Source organism: Schistocerca gregaria, unplaced genomic scaffold (assembly GCF_023897955.1).
Source record: "Schistocerca gregaria isolate iqSchGreg1 unplaced genomic scaffold, iqSchGreg1.2 ptg000248l, whole genome shotgun sequence".
NCBI classification, from domain to species: domain Eukaryota; kingdom Metazoa; phylum Arthropoda; class Insecta; order Orthoptera; family Acrididae; genus Schistocerca; species Schistocerca gregaria.
The window spans coordinates 103211-120616 of record NW_026061757.1 but is presented as its reverse complement, the minus strand read 5'-3'; the positions used below and the strand labels follow the sequence as shown (position 1 = coordinate 120616).

Here is a 17406-nt window from a genome sequence, read left to right as displayed (position 1 = left end):
GATTACTACCGCATGTCTCATAGAAGCGCAGGTGAAAGTCCCCCATAACATAACACTGCTCCCACCGGCCTGTGTCCGTGGCGCGCTGCATATCTCGACCATCCACTCGCCTGGATGACGTAACTGGACACGACCATCGAACTGGTTTAACAATAAACGGTATTCATCCGCGACACGATTCCATTGATCCACGGTCCAATCTCGATGATCCAGGGCCCACTGCAGCCATAATTGACGATGTTGTTGGGTTAACATGGGAACACGTAGGGGTCCTCTGCTTCGGAGCACCATATTCAACACTGTGCACTGAACAGCGTGCTCCAAAACAACTGTGCCTGCACCAGCTCTGTACTCTGTCGTCAGATTCGTCACAGATCGCCGCCTATCCAGCTTTCAAGAGCGGGCAACCCTATGTCCTGTGATGACGTATGAACGTCCAACTCCTTGTCGCCTACTCAGGGTTTCAGCTTCGCTGTTTGTGAGATGTTCGCTCCCAGCCACTGGGCCACAACAATATAGCATTTGTCAAAGTCACTTCAGTCGACGAGTTTCCCCATTTGCGCTACTTATCGTTGCTAGAATGATTCCCCATTCGTCTATGCTAGGCTCATATACTTGTCACGTGCCCTGAGCGTCGCCAGGCAGCATAGAACCTTGTGGTGGGCGGTGGTCATAATACCCTGGCTCAACAGTGTATATGTTACCGGCAGACAGTGAAATCGGCCATCTGATTGAACATCTAGGTACGATAAAGAGTACCAAAATCCATGAGGTAGGGTACGCAATGCATCTTATTTAATATTTTGTCCAAGCCATTAAGAGAACGTCGGTTACCTTAAATGCAAAGTATGGAAGAAAGATAATTCGGATATTTTCACACCTAAAAGATCCACATCATTGTTGTAACAGTTTCAGTCCAGTTCGGTTGGAGCTCAGTTGTGTCCCAGCTTCACTTTCGCTAAAATGGAGACTGCACATGATGACTGTGAAAATTTTATGACTGACGATTCGGTAGTTGCAATAAAAGAACGATTTTATAGAGAGTTGCAGACAACGAGAGGAGTAGTTCTTTAAGAGCAGTGTTTTCCTAACAGGCGATCGCTGTAACGAAAAGATGAGTGGCGTAAATACGTCCAAGTTTGTGAAGAAGAAGCAGTTTCGTCCTTATTGATTAATGAAGAAGTACAGCTTAATGAACGTCCAGAGAACACTGGTACAACTGCTGAATTTTACGTACCAGGTAATGAGTTATTTCTCATACTCTGAGACCCATTCATCTATTGTCCATGACAGGCGATACAGGATAACAAAGGAGTTGTCTACTAGATACTCTTCTTCTATCGCTTGCGCCATTATCCCGCGGTTGCGCAGGGTCGGCGTGGTTAGAAACGTATTTGGCAATGTTAATCTTAGAGGGTGATCGGATGCTATTCCTGCCACCGCCCCATACCCCCCAGGATGGAATAAGTGTACCCCAGCTGTCTGTATCTAATGTAATCCATGGAACAGTGCGAACGTTTTAAGATGCCTGCACATCGTGTAACTGAAGCGGGACGTTGGGACCAGCCCGGTATTCACCTAGGGGATGTGTAAAACCGCCTGAAAACCACATCCAGGCTGGTCGGCACACCGGCCTTCGTCGTCTGTCTGCCGGGCGGATTCGATCCGGGGCCGGCGCGCCTACCGTAGTCCAGGAAGCAGCGCATTAGCGCTCTTGGCTAACTTGGCGGGTTGTCTACTACATACTGTATGGTAATATAACTCATCACAACATAGAGCTTTTCATAAACATCTGTGCTACTTTGGACACGTTATTCCGCTGTAATTTTATACTTTGCCTGTGTGTATTACGCATTTGTTAAAATACTTAGGGGTTGTATAGACTTCTGGGAAAATTATGAAATTAAAAACTTTCCCAAAAAGTTCTAGACATTCTGTATATTGCCTAAGCATTCTATAAAATACATTAATTTGACACTTTGCCGGTAACATGCATACAAAGTTTGGTTTAAGTTGATTCCGACGTTCCTGAGAAATTCTTCTGCGCCATCCGCTTTTCATCGACAACTATACGGGAAATAAGTGTATCTCACCCCTCTAGAGTATTTCTCGTCAGATTATGTACAAAGTTTAGTCAGAATCTGTCCAGTGGCTTCTGAGAAGATGTGGAACAACATACATACATACATAAAGATAATAGATAAATTAGAAGTTAAACGGGTGATGATGATGGTTATGATGATTGTATTCTAATAGTTAGGGTATTATTTTCGAGTAATTTTTTCCATTGGATCGTTCGAAAACGCTGCAACCTATGGATGAATACTGCCAGAGTTGACTTATGCCAATTGTAAAAAAATTGCCTGCAATCAGTGTTGCAAATGCCATACTTCTTTATGAGGATGATCACGTCGGCACTAGTATCTTAGAGGTTCTGTAAGTTAAAAAACATTGATAAGTGGTTGTTAGGTGGCCCAGCATTCACCATACCGTTCAGGGTTTGCGCTATCAACTTTCATGTGGTACTATGAAGAAATACCAGTGCGAACACACACATCAATTCAGAACAAAAGGAAACACAACTTACGCAGTTATTTTCTAGAAACGGAGTGTTATCGGAATGGATGCCGCTGTCTAAGAGAATGGGTGCAGATTTCCACTTATGTTGATTCATAGCTAAAACTGAGGCATACTCATCTACTGTACATCATGGTTTTTTTTTTTGTGCGTTTCTTATTGATCATCACTCGTATATTGATAACTTCAGGCTGCTACATCAATCAGCCACAACAGCTTGATTTCCCTTCACATCAGACTCCTTTCAAAACTCTCCGTTTTGTTGCCTGGCCTTGCGTAGGACGTCTGCATTCTTCCTACTGAAATGGCTTCCTTTATTCCGCCCGTCTGTATTGACGGCACTACTTTTCTCCCTCCCTGACAACTTGCGTATAGCGAGGTGGAGGGGGTGCTAGTGCCCCCATTTCATCCACTCCATAGATCCGAGGAAAACTACACTAACGTTGCGCTTGGATACTAACAGGCAGGAACGTTGCAATAATAAGCTGATAGGTCAATAGATCAGCAAGTTGACACGTCTCCCAAAATTTATATAAATGTAAGACATCTATAGTTAGTTTCTAAAATTACATTACGTGGATTCGTTACCAAATATATAAAACATTGTGCATCATTGGCTCGCACAGATGTTCTTCTTATCTCATTTTCCGTATAAGCATCGTAGACGAAATTGTTGGCTTCTGGATCGGATCACTATTGTTATGCACCGCCAGTCCAAAAAGTTTCCAAAGTTGATTAATAAAAATAAAGAAACTTTAAGGTGGTGCTTTTCATGATTCAGGTGTTCTGCGTAGTCTGTCCGCACTTGAGTAAAACCCGCAGAACGTTCATAGAATCGTGTGAAAGTGTCAGAACACATCAGCTTTCGTATGGTGGTCAAGTTGCGCGTCACATTGGCTTTTATGTCGGTTATTTAGTCAAAGTGTTGACCGTTCTTATGAATTTCTGCACTTTGTCGTTTTCTGGTAGGTCCATTTTGATAACATCAAATCTCATCACACGTGGTGACTTTTTACAGAAATGTTCTGCATTTCAATCAGGTCGCGGCAGATGTCCAACCGTCGTCGTTTTTGTTCGGGAGTCAGGGCAAGCGGGACAAACTTCGCGCACACTTTTTTCTTCTTCAAAACGTTACGGAGACTGTTTTGATCACTTGCTTTAGAGAAGTTGCTCCATTGCGATTTGTGACACTAAAACGCTGACACACTGCGGCCGTCGTGTCCGCTGCTTAACATTGCCTGCTCACAACTAAATCACTGAATGCACATATGTTGTCTACAGTTCTTGGATCAAACGGGCACCGTATTTACTGCGCTCACAACATTTATACGCCGGGAATAAAATAAGTTACGGATCTTTGTGGACTGACAATCTAGTTCACAGAAAGTTAATGGAATAAACCCAATAAATTGTGAGAAACGTGAGGAATAAGACATTTTCAGTGGTAAATATTAGATTACTGCGAACAGGTCTGAACTGCTGCGAAGAACTTCTGACTATAATCAAAGAAATGTGCTTGAAAAATCGTTAAAACACACTGTTTTGAAACTTGACCTTTATTGCTCATATTTCTCATTTACGTTGAAGCCTATTGAAAACGGAACCTTTAAATAGCGTAACACTCGCTGTTAATTGCTTGAGGAATTTTATCCAAACACACATACAACTTTTTTCATTCTATTGTTCAGCTAGAGCAATGTAACTTGACTGAGTAGATCATAGATACCTTGCAGTACATTACCATTCAATAGTTAAGCGTAACAAAGGAATAGGAGTATTTTATGGAAGATTTTGGAGAACGGGTGGTCAGAAAAGACGGAGACTGCGTTTTAATGAGAGGTGAGTAGACGATATTGCAAAACATGGATGCGCATCTCTGAAATGCACGGAAAATGTGGAGGAGGCCTTCATCATTATTAACGTCCATTTTTCCGGTGGATAACGTTCATGACGGTGAATATGTTACAAAATATGGTCAATATCTGGCATACAGTATGTAACAGCACTTAAGGCGAAACCTTCACGACACGTTCCGCACACATATACTATCTAACAAAAAAAAAAGTGAACGATCCTCAAGACACGGTCAATTAACAATGTAAATACGCAACATCGGCGGGTATGTAAATGATTACAGCTGCAATTCTCTTTGACAGGTAAAGCGACCACCAGGATGCATTAGTGTTGTCTCTGTTTAATCTTTTTATCAGACCTGGTAGGGTATATAATTGGGGGGGGGGGGGAGGGGGTAGGTCAACAACGTTAGATGTTGAATGACCAATGTGAAGGACACAGACATGTCGGTTACTCGTCTCAGACAAAGTTATGTGCGCCTGAGAGTATTTGAAAGGTGGTTAGTGGTGGGTCTGGTCGACTCGTGCAATGTCTGGATTGGTGAGGCATTCAGATGTAACAGTAGCCAGATGTTGGGCTGCATGTCAAAGTGAGGACAGAAATAATCGTAGTCAATGTTCCAGTCTGCCATGTCTGATCACCAAAATGGAAGATCACCGTACTGTGCACCAAAGACATCTTAACCCCTTCACATCTGCTTCTGGCTTCCGAGACCAGGTAATGAACTCCTTGGAAGATTCTGTGTTCATCTCGCATCATTGGTCGGAGACCAGCAGCAGCCAGACTGGGCAATTATCGTCCCCTGCGTAGGCTGGCGTTAACAACACAACAGAAACGGCTGCGTTTGGGGCGGTGCTGTGGCCGGGAAGCACAGACTGCTCATGAATAGCGTCGAAGTATGCTCAGGCTTTCTGGATTGTTACCTTTCATACAACAATATCGAGACGCCATTTTTCAAGAGGCTAATGCTCGTCCACACGTTGCTCATGTCTCCATGAATTTCCTGTGTTGTTTTGGTGTACTCTCGTGGCCACAAGGATTCCCCTATCTGCCTGCTACAGTATGTGTGTGGAACCCGCAAGGATGTGAACTCCATTCGAGTAACATTATCCAGGATATCAGCGACCAGTGGTGACAGTTGTGGGCCAGCTTTCCCCGGGAGAGGTTACACCAGCTTAATAACACCAATCCCAACTGAATGACTGCATCCTGGCCAGAGTGGTTGCAACGTCATAATGATAATGGGCTTATGTTGCTGGGTTCGTTGTAAATTTGACTGGATTTTGTAATCACTGAAATAACATTACATACGCTCTCAAACTGTCAAGTTTAATTTCGTTTTTTCCCTTTCCAGGTGCTTCACTTTTTGTATCAGGCAGATTAGAAGCATAAAGTAAATTGCAGGTCATTAGAACTACAACACCTCCAAGGATATAATAACCGATTTTTACTTATAACCCGCACAATGTATAGCAGAAAGGAAACAATATTAAACGTTTTAAGAATAAGTTGCAGTAGTCGTTATGAGATGTGGTATACATGAAGAGAGATGATAATGTGAAATTCAATGTATCCCACAATAAATTGGTGTCGAAATTTGAGAGTAAGTTTCCTAAAAAGTTATCCAGAAAGTCCATTACAACTTAAGGCCGTCGTTAACTAAAGGGATTATCATGTAAGAGGAAAAGGGAAAGTCATATAAAGATCAGAATAAGTCAAGGTATGACGTTGCTTGCATTCTACAAAAGCAAGGAAAGCCCATAAAATGTCCAGAAATATACAGATCCTAATAAAAATAAATTATGCAGCTAATTAGATTAAAACCATATGCGATAGTGTTAAATGGGAGACAGGACAACCTGTTATTGTACAGGTTACTATCACATTTAAACTGAGTAACAACGTTGTGACTGACAATTCACAAGTTGCGAGTGTTTTTAACAGTCACTTTCTAAATGTAGCAGGAAAAATAGCATTAAATGATTTAGCTGAATAAACAAGAGGACATGTTAAAATGTTATTCATCAAAACTTTAAGGAATTAGAAGTAGCGTCAACATTCTTTACAGAAATTAATATAATACAAAACTTATCAAAACCAAAGGCTCCTATTATGTTGTTGAAATTTCAGACAGAATTCTGAAGAGTGATTTTGATTTAATAAGTATTGTCCTTAATAATATACGTAATGCATGAATCTCACAGGAATTTTTCCAGACATTAAACCTCTATATAACAAAGGTGACAAAGACTTAAATAATTTCGTCTAGTTTCTTTAGTGACGTTTTTCTAAAAAATTCGAAAAAGAAATATACTCATTAGTAGTCTCTCACTTAACTACAAACAGTTTGCTTCGCGTATCACAATTTGATTCCAGAACGCTTGGTCGACTGAGAAAGCAGTCTATACATTTACTCATAAAATAATTGAACCTATAAATAATAAAAATCAGCAGTTGGTATTTTTGTGATCTTTACAAGGCATTTGATTGCGTAGATGTTTTACATACCAAGAAAAAGTTACGTTAACGAACTTACACACAGCTGGTTCGAATCATCTTTAGCAAACAGAATGCAAAAATGTTGGAAGGAGAGTCAGTTTTAATGACGGGGTAGGCAATCACGACGGGAATCCTACAGCGTACAATTTTGAGTGCATTGCTATACATAATGTATATGGACGACCCTCCACTTAACATTCTTCAAGCAGAATTGGTACGTTTAGAAAACAATACTAGTGTTATAATAAATCCCAGTAGAGCGAAAGCAATAGAAGAAATTGTTAATGATGTTTTCATTATTAAGTGGCTGTCTGAAAATACAGTCTCCCAAAATTTTGAGGAAACATTATATGCAGGTCTGTATAGTAAACAAACGATGTAGCAAATGAATAGCAGTAAGTTTTCAAATTTTTTGGTTGAAAACTCGAACTGGATGAAACATGTTACTGAGATGTTCAAACAATTAAGTTCAGCTACTCTTACTTTTCTGATAATAGCTAATCTTGAAAACAAACAAACGAATCTCGTAACATATTTTGCATATTTCGACTTACCAGTAGTAAGGTATTGTGGAGCGATTTTCTGGGGTAGCTAATCACTCAGAAAAATGTATTGAGTGTATAAAAGTAAGCAGTAAGGTTAACATGTGGCGTTTCCTGCATTTATGTTGTAGATAACTCCTTAAGGAATTAGTTATTCTAATATTGCCTTCACAATATGTATATTCGCTACTGAAATTCATCGCAGAAAATTCACCACAATATTAGAAAAACAGTGGCATCCATACCTTGAACAAGAAATGGAAAAGTGACCTTCATTGCTCTCTATTAAAGCTGTAAGTGACTCAGAAATGAGCTCAGTATGCGTCAACAATTCTTTTTATTACTTGCCCAATAACATAAAATGGCTAACAAGTACCAAGGATGTTTGAAATCTAACCTAAAGCCTTTCTATGCCATAAACGAATTTTTGTTTGAAGACTTGTAGTTTGAAAGAAACCTTGGTTTTAAGTGTAGTTGGATGAACAGGACGACTGCAGAAAATATTTTCATTAATCTTAAAATTTGTCGTGTTGCGTATCCTGTAAATTGACTCCTCCCACAACATTTCGATAAAAATTCGTTTCAATGTTCTATGGAACATGTACGTAACGGTCTATCTAACAGTCAGAAACAGGGTGCCATTATTAATACAGAGAGCTACCTTACCTGGCAGCAACAAGAATGGAACTGCGTCTTCAGGAGAGATTTGTGTACAGTCGGTCATGCTTCAACCCTTAGCGATAAGCGGAACCGGGACTCGTCTGAGCGGATGACGTGGGGCCACTCTTGAGTCCACTATTGTTGGGCTCAACCGTACCTGTGAGCATTTCTTCGGCTGCGTCAAGGAAAGCCGTAGCAACGGCCGCAGTGCTGAACCCTCGTGGTGTTCCAGACGTCATCGTACTATCCGCAAACAAGCTCATTTCCTGACACAAGGTCCGAGGCGTAGCTGTACGATATCGAACAGTTATGTTTCAATAACCCATTATATTGCCACTGTCGCATTCCGACAGGTGCTGGACGACCTTTTTTCTTCTTACACAAGGCATAATACAATGTTATCGCAAACAAACACCATTAAAATGCTATTTCTGACAGAGCAACCCGCTGTCAGAATGTAGATGCCATTACCCCTACTTTCTTTGTGTGGTAGGCGTGCAATGTTAATCATTAGCATATCCAAGCATGTAGTCGCTTCATGCTCATTTGAAGTTTTTAGTATGCCGTTTGTAGTATTGTGTCACTACTTTAATGGCGAGCCATTTACGTTCGATATATGTGGGTCTCGAAACGTTTTATTTCCATGTTAGAACTCATTTTCTACAAGTCTTCACGGTACCTTAATCGTGGTAAACACATGTGAATTCTTCCTTACATGAAAAGTTCAGAAACTCCTACGTTAGCATTTGCTTCGTTTACGTGCTGTACAACTTTCTGAAAATGAAAATTCGAATTTCAGAATTATTTTTACTGTTTTGTTTACAAGTTAGGTCTGAATAGATTTTGCATGCGAGATGATATTTCGGTTTTCCTAGGGTTGTTTGTTTACTCGAACGTCATCTGTAGTTCAACTGTCTTACTTACCATAAAACGAGATTATCAGCACTACCGTAATATTTTTGATAGTTATAGAGCACGATTTCTTTGTGGGTGTCACTGAATGCATAAGGAGGAACAGAAGGCGGAGAAGGCTGTTAACGAGGAGACGTTTAAAAATCTTGTTGTAGTAGTCTCCAGCCCGGAGACTGGTATGACTCAGGTCGCTATGCGGAGCTACCCTGGCTAAGAATCTTCAACTCTACATAACCATTGCAACTTATAGTCATTTGAAACTGTTTCAGGTAGTCAGGCCATCGCATCAATCTACAATTTCTGCACCTCCTACAATACCCAGTTTACGATTTCTTGATGCTTCAAGATATGTCCTACGCATCAATCCTTTTTTGAGTCAACTTCTGCCATAAATTTATTTTCTCCCCAAAACGATTCAGTACCTCCTCATTGGTTACTCGATTGTCCATGTAATCTTCAGTATTCTTCTGTTGCACCATTTTTCAAAAGTTTCCATTCCCTTCTTGTGTGAACTGTTTACTGCTCACGCCCACTTCCGTACAAGGCTGTACTCTAGACAATTACCTCCAGAAACGTCTTCCTAACACTTTATTTATTAAATATTTTAATATCCTCCATCGCCACAAAAAATTAAAATTATCTGATTATCTATTTCTGTTTATTAACAAGCATCCTCAGATCTACGACAACAGCAACAGTGTAACGCATAAGTAGTAAGATATTGATTCATGATTGACAGCTGGCGCACGAATACACAGAGTTAAAATCGTGAGAAACAAACAGAAATAATTATTAACGTCATAGCTAAAGTTATAAAAAAATGAGACCAGTATGAAAACGTAATGTTCTCCTGGCGTGTTACACACAGTAACGACGATATGACCAACGTTGTACTTAGGTAGACCGCCACTATGAGGGTGCAAATCAGGTTTGCTTTAAATACAGGCTGTAATGGTCGTGAGCATTAGTTATATTTGAGACTGGACATGGAGCCGATGCTGTTCAAAAACACTTGTAAGGCTACAAAGACGCCCTTGTCAGCACTGCACTGAGTCTGAACCAGGTCGTGTAACAGGGCTACGAGAAGGTGGATGCTCCTACTGTAGTACCGCCTGCTTAGCTGGGTGGTAACGTGCTTGGCTCCCATGCACTGGGCCCGGGTTCGATTCCCGGCCGGCTCGAAGGTTCCCACCGCTCGTGGACTGGATATTGTGTTGTCCTCATCATTGACATATGTGGCGCCGAATGAAATAAGATTTGTACTTGGTGGCCGACCCCGGACATCCCGGCTAACAATGCCATACTATTATTCCATTTCAATACTGCAGAAATACATGACAGCAATGTAGCCATTGCACATTGTAACCTTCCAGTGTAAAAATAAAAAAAAGGTTTTTTTTGTATCTTAACTCATGAAAACTGATAATTTTGACGTAAGCAGAGCTATGCCATGGCCCTGTGAAATCAATCTGAATAAACTGAAAATTTCTTACCTCATGATGGTGTCGTCGGATAACGCTGTCTATATATCTGCTCGTGAATGGCACGGCTTAGTGCATTGTTGGCCTGTGTACTAATACTGGGCAACATTTTTCTGAGATCTGAATTATTAGAAAAACTGGCATTGCTTAGTGACACAGCTGCACAGCTGCTCGTATGATTACTAAATAGCAAATGAGTACGATCTGCGAAAATTTCTGAAATATTTAAATTTAAATAGATGACTAGATCGAGACTGGTAATGACTTAAGGCAAAATTATTTCTTCTTTTTTTGTATACTAGTAAAAATTATATTCTGAAAATCCTTTACATTATTCATAAGGATCTGCAATCTATTATATGAAAAATTGAATATTACAAATCTAGGTCAACAGGTGAAGACGAATCACAAAAATATTGAAACAGATTCATATTAACATCTCAGACAAGTGACTTAACTACGTGCATGCCAATGGAATAATAAAATTTACCTTACAATACATGGCTCTGAACTGCGCTGTACCAGCGACAGACTACAAGTGCTCTGAAGCAGCGAGCGACTGCAACAGCTCTGTTACAGAGAGCTATTGCAACAACTGCCGAGACTGCTCTGACCTGCGACTCTATTTCAGCAAAGATATTTTCTGTCGCAGACAGCGCGTGAGCAATACATCGAAATTACATTTGCTCCAGCAGGATGGTGAACCCCTTACAACATGCTGCGGGCAGCGGTGGTCACGATACAGTACGGTCGCAAGAAGACCACTTCAGACGGCCACATGGCACTATTGGTTCTCACGCTTCGTACTGCATCTCCAGCAACAGTTGAGAATCAGTTGGCACCACAGTGACACAGTGATCTGTTACAAATCAGTTACTTCAAAGGACAGCTCCGAACAGATGCTCTGTAGTGTACCTCTCACTGACGCCAAAACACCGCTATTTGCATCTTCTCCTGGAGTTATGTGTGGGGTGTGATTTCATATGGCAGCAGGAGCATTTTCGTGCTTATCCCAAGCTGTCTGAAAATCTGTACGTGAGTTCGGTGATTCGACCTGTTGTGCTGCCATTCATGAACAGCATTCCAGGGTGTGTTTTCCAACAGGGTATTCCTCCCACATACACTACAGAGTGTCGACGAGTTGCTTTAGTTCGCTCGATCACCAGATCTGTCTCCAGTCAAGAACGTAAGGGACAACTTCAAGGGACAAGAAGTCTAATGTCATCCACAGCCAGCATCAACCTTCCCTGTATTGACCAACCAGGTGTAAAAGGTGTGGGACTTCATCCCACAGACCGACATTCGGTACCTGTAAAACACAATGCTTCCTTTTAACATTCTGGTGGTTTCTAGTTGTTAATGTACCAGCATTCAACATTCTGGTGGTTACACCGGTTGTTAATGTACAAGCATTCAACGTTTGTAATGGCTTACCTTACGCTTACGTTAACCTGTGATCTTGCAATGTTAATCAGTTAAATATGTTACCTACACAAACTTCTTCCCACAACTTCATTTCTCTACATTAATTATTTGTTGATGAGACTCATCAGCAGAAGTAGCATTTCCTGAAGATGGCGAACAGTTGGATCGCCGAAATATCGAGTCAAGTTGATTTTAGGATCCGGCAGCAAACCCGAAGAGACTTTCAAGACATATGTTAGATTGCGCTAACACTCACTCTTTTAAAAATCAACTTATTAAGCAAAATGTAATTATGGGAAAGACTTTCGGCGTTTCATCAGCGGACTTTAATAATCTTTAAGTAGTTCTTTCTTTGTGAATGACTACTATCACTGGATATTCAGTTCTCGTTTCCTCTCTCAAAGAAATACCACTATGTTTGAGATCGTTGGCGAAGTGTAAATCCATTAGCAGAAGCCGACTCTTTAATAAACGAATGCGAAAACCCGTCTTTCTTCAAATATTATTTTAAGTACTACCTGTAATGTCTTTTATTAGGTGCCCATTCACAACAAAATCGGTAATTCTCTTTTAATGTAGAAATAAATGAAAGAATAGCAGAAGTCTTTTCGCTTACACTTTTCTCTCATTTTTCCTTCTTCTAGCCTTTTATTGTTTTTTTATTGTGATTTTATTATTATTTATTTTGTTCATGTGCAGCTTATAAGAACAGTGACTATACCAGAGTGTTAAAAATGTTCCTACCGCTAAAGCTACTGCCTACTCACAGACATCGTCTACACAAAAATAAAAGGCTAATGCCATCGCCACTTTTTCCCTAAAGTTAATTACAACAGCAAAAATTATTTTCCCTATTCACGACATGCCAACGAGACTGTTTAAAGTCACACTGTTATTGCTGAAGAAGTTGAATTAAGGCTCAGAAAATGCTCTTCTATTTCGATTAATGGTAAATATCTCAAGAATGCCTTCCGTCACAGGAACGTGGAAAACAGCCTGAAACTTTTCTGAGACACTACTCAAAACTGCACAAAATGGGTAAAGGATGTCATAAAAATTAACACCAAGTTGAATACCACCTTCTCCACTGACAAGCATTTGCGTTTCACATTAAAATGACAAATTATGAATAAAATTAAGTCAAGTTCAATGTAAGCTACGCATGGACTCCCAGAACCACCCATGCGCCTTTAAGCTTCTTGGACAACAAAATCAACCATTAACAACGACATCACGAGCATCATTTATATTCAGATCGAATATTGGATTCACCACTTTTTCCTCCTTGTTTGGGACTTGAGCTGTAGCATCGGTCTTCTTCTAATCAGATAAGTACAGGACGCTACCCTCGGACAATAATTCAGATATGGCGGTAAAAATGCAAGAACAACCACTCTCTTCGGACAGTGTAGAACACATTTGCAAATAAAAGAACAGCGGTTTCCATCCTTTTCAGTAATAAGCACATTTTTAGGCGAAGCTCTCGGTCACTTCTATGACGGCCGGCTGCTTCTAATTCGTTGCTCTTAGGACCGTCCTTGCCACTTGGCAAGGAGAAGGCAACTCCAATACGCGCCGCCCATACGCTACATTTACAACAGTCGTATGCATACAAACTGTGGTGTCACCGCCAGGCACCACACTTGCTAGGTGGTAGCCTTTAAATCGGCCGCAGTCCGTTAGTATACGTCGGACCCGCGTGTCGCCACTATCAGTGATTGCAGACCGAGCGCCGCCACACCGCAGGTCTAGAGAGACTTCCTACAACTCGCCCAGTTGTACAGCCGACTTTGCTAGCAATGGTTCACTGACTTCTACGCTCTCATTGCCGAGACGATAGTTAGCATAGCCTTCAGCTACGTTATTTGCTACGACCTGGCAAGGCGCCAGTATCTGTACTGTTGATATTGTGAATCATGTACCATAAAGAGCGACGTTCTGCATTAATGGATTAAAGTTAAGTATTCCCCCAGCTACATCCGTTGTTCTCAATTCTAATTCCCTTGTCATGTTCCAGACCTCACGCCAGCCTGCGTGAGCTGAGACGCGTGCATTTCGGCCTCCTTCAGTAGCACGGTTGGCTCTCCTGCCAACCACAACACAAACATTAGTAAAAAAAAATCGCGCAACACGATAAACACACTCTGTAAAAATGTTAACCTAAATTGTAGTACATTATAAGGGAAGGCGTCATCACCATACAGCCCCAGCACCTGGCGTAATGACGTGAAGTGCAGTGGGGTGCACACCAGGGCAACTTGCAACATCCTGTGATACCCCGCATCATTGGTAGGATACTATCAGCAACCGGACAAGGGAATTACTGTTCTATGTGTAGTTTCATGTTAACGTTACATCACGAACGGCTGCGTTTGGGTTGGTGCCGTGACCGGAAAGCATGGGGTGCTGATGAACGATGTCGCATTGTGTTCAGCGATGAGTCGCTTGATATGCACTGCCCCACCCAGCTGACCATCGTCGACTAGTATGGTGTAGACATCGGGAGATGTCCCATTCTTCCAGTATTTTGGAGAAGCACAGCTGCCTCTTACAATCATAGTGAGGGGAACCATCAAGAACTCTGACAGTACAATGACATCTTCTGTCCTCATATGTTACCTCTCCTGCGACAGTATCGTCGTCCCGTCTTTCAACAGGATAACGTTCGTTCACACGTGACACCTCTCTCAGCGAAATGTATGCTTGATGACGTAGTACTCATGTGGCCACAACTGTTACCTACAGAACTCATGTGGCACCAGCTCGGCTGTCAAGTCCGTCTCAGTACCAGTATCTACGATATCAAGGATCAGTTACAACAGTCATGGGTCATCTTGTCTCAATACAGGACGCCCTTCTTGACCGAAACATTGCATGCATTTAGACCAGAGAGGGATGTCGTGGGAGGAAAGCGTCATACAGATGAGTGAGCTCGTATTGCCAATTTCGTTATAAATTTCAGCTGATTGTGTTACCTCTGAAATAAAATCGCATTCCGTTTCAACCCCTAAGGTTCATTTTGTTTCCTCCTACACTTCTGGATGCTTCACTTTTAATTGTCGGGCAGAGTAGTATGTATAAGTCTCTTAAAAACTACAGTTTCTCGGGTAGCTACGATGAGGATAGGTACCTGTCATAATGTGGTAGTATTAGTCTTTTCTGATAAATAAACGTAGTCGTTTAATAACTTTGAGCTTTCTAAGAGATTGTGTTTCATTTCCTGCACCATTATCCCTCTCTTGGGGCTAATATTTAGTTGCCCCCCCAACTCAAATCCTTGTTCGATCTTGGGTGGACAATACTTCTCATGCACTAGTCAGCTACATAGGTCACTACCGTTTGCGAATGAGTGACTTTAAGACATTTTCCAGATATTGTACGTGTGAAGACCATTATATGTATCTTTTTCTTCCCAGATTAACTAGGGATTCCGAAGAATTTTTCAGTTAACTGCTGGTTTTTATAAATTATTTCAAGGAAGATTTGACAGAAGCTACGAACTTGGGCTTGTCAAATTTCGGTGTGATATTTACTTAATTATAGTCTAAATTGTCTCTTCGTTCTTCATTAACTTGTAAATCTCTGTTCTCATCTGCATACTTCACAAGTAGCATAAAACATTGCCAAATAACTTTAGATGCAGATTGCCTTGAAATTTCAGTGACGGCCTTTTCGTTCTGATGCAAACAGGGCTTACCGAAATATGTACTGCCAGAGAAGAAGACGAAAGACGGTGGTGGGAAGTACGGAGTGCGCAGAATACAAAGGCCAGGCCTCGAGAAGAACAGCTGGTCGCGAGCTGGCAGGCAAGGTAAGCGCACTGCGTGCCACACTCTTTTCATAAGAACACAACATGTCAAGTACACTGTTTTCATTCTTGTTCTAAACACGTGTATTAATTTATAGATGATGAGTCTTATTTAGCTACCTATATGTAATGAAACATTGATAACATCAAGTGGATTATCATGTAAGTATAGTCATATGCAGCTGTTGATATGTGTTGTTTAAATAGTGAGAAGCTACAACACGGATATAAAGTTGTTCCCCATATCGTTTTCTTTTCCACATTCACATTACATTTCTACATTATCCCAAGCAGCTAAGGAACCACTGTACACACACATAGAGTGCACACAAATTAAATTGGCCCGTGTCTATGCAGATGGCATGGTGGGGAGAGAGTTGCAATAGTAGTGATGGGGGCCCCACTATAAGCGGGCGCTGTGCTGTAGGAGAGAGGCAGTTAAACAGCTGAAGCCAGCTCACAAGCTGAACTTGTAAGCTACAACTGGCGAGTCTGCACGCAATCGTATTAATATGCTAAACTGATCGGACCAACAATTTGATAAGTCAGTAGTCTCTGACTGTCGTATCAAAAAAGCAAGTTAGTACTTAAACAACAGAGATGGTCACCCTCTGGACCAAGTGGTGGGCTCGTCAACATTTTGAACAATAATACCTTGGGCCACGTTATTTCAGTAAGCTCTACAATATAATTTATAGATGCAAAGCTATTGACTTAATACACTCGCAGTTTATGTGTGAAATTCTTCCACTAATCTAAACTACCGAATCAACTCTATTTTTTAATTTGCAGAAGTAATAGATGGAGTATTTAATACTGTTCAGCCTATGAAAATTTTTATCTGTTATAGTTCTTGGTTACATTTTGCATAAATTGTGTCAACTTGGTATGATTTTTCTATCTAATATAGTAAAAATAACATATTTATTATCGTGCCATAAAGAGATAGTTCAGTTTCTACGAAACTTCTTCTATGATTCTTTTTAATTTGCTTCAAATCAGTTTGTAATATATAAATATTCATACTTGTGGCACCAAAATTCCTGTGACCACGAAACATCAGTCTCTACCGAATCTGTACGACACATTTTATAAGAAAGGAAGAGAGCCAGATATGAATAATTGCTAATTTGTGACACTACTTGCTTAGTAAACACCTTCCTAAAATAAACTTCAATATATTTTTGTATGGATCCCTCCACAGAAATCAATATTAATATTTTCAACTTATCAACAATATATTCCTGTTACAATATTTCAATTACAAGATATCAGACTCCCATACTTGAAGTTATTTGAAGTACCCGATTCTGGAGTTCATCCTGTTCGCCTGGATAAAATCAGATATTTTATCTATAGTTTCAAGAATATATCTGCTAATTGGTTGTCATCTGATAATAAATATAATACAGGGTCTTTCAAAATGAATATATGGGTTTTAAGGTTTTGTAGCATTTATTACTTTCACCTTACAATTATAAATAATACATCAAATGAAAGAGCAACTCAGGACAGTTTTGTTTGTATACCTGTACGCAAAGAGAAGAGATTGGAACGACTAAGAGTGACTGAAGAACGTGCTAAACGAGTGAGACCCTTTCACACGAAGCACCGAGAAATCAGTTCGGATGGCTAGTCATGATTTAGC

At 40.6% G+C, this 17406-nt stretch overlaps 1 protein-coding gene across 1 annotated transcript in view; it reads left to right on the top strand.

Annotated features, from left to right (window-relative positions):
* LOC126305103 (rab effector Noc2-like) overlaps positions 1-17406 on the top strand; it is an 817922-nt gene that overhangs the window by 699422 nt on the left and 101094 nt on the right. Inside the window, exon 8 of the mRNA XM_049992015.1 lies at positions 15641-15761. Coding sequence (XP_049847972.1) covers positions 15641-15761 — 121 coding nt within the window. The remainder of the gene's footprint in view (positions 1-15640; positions 15762-17406) is intronic.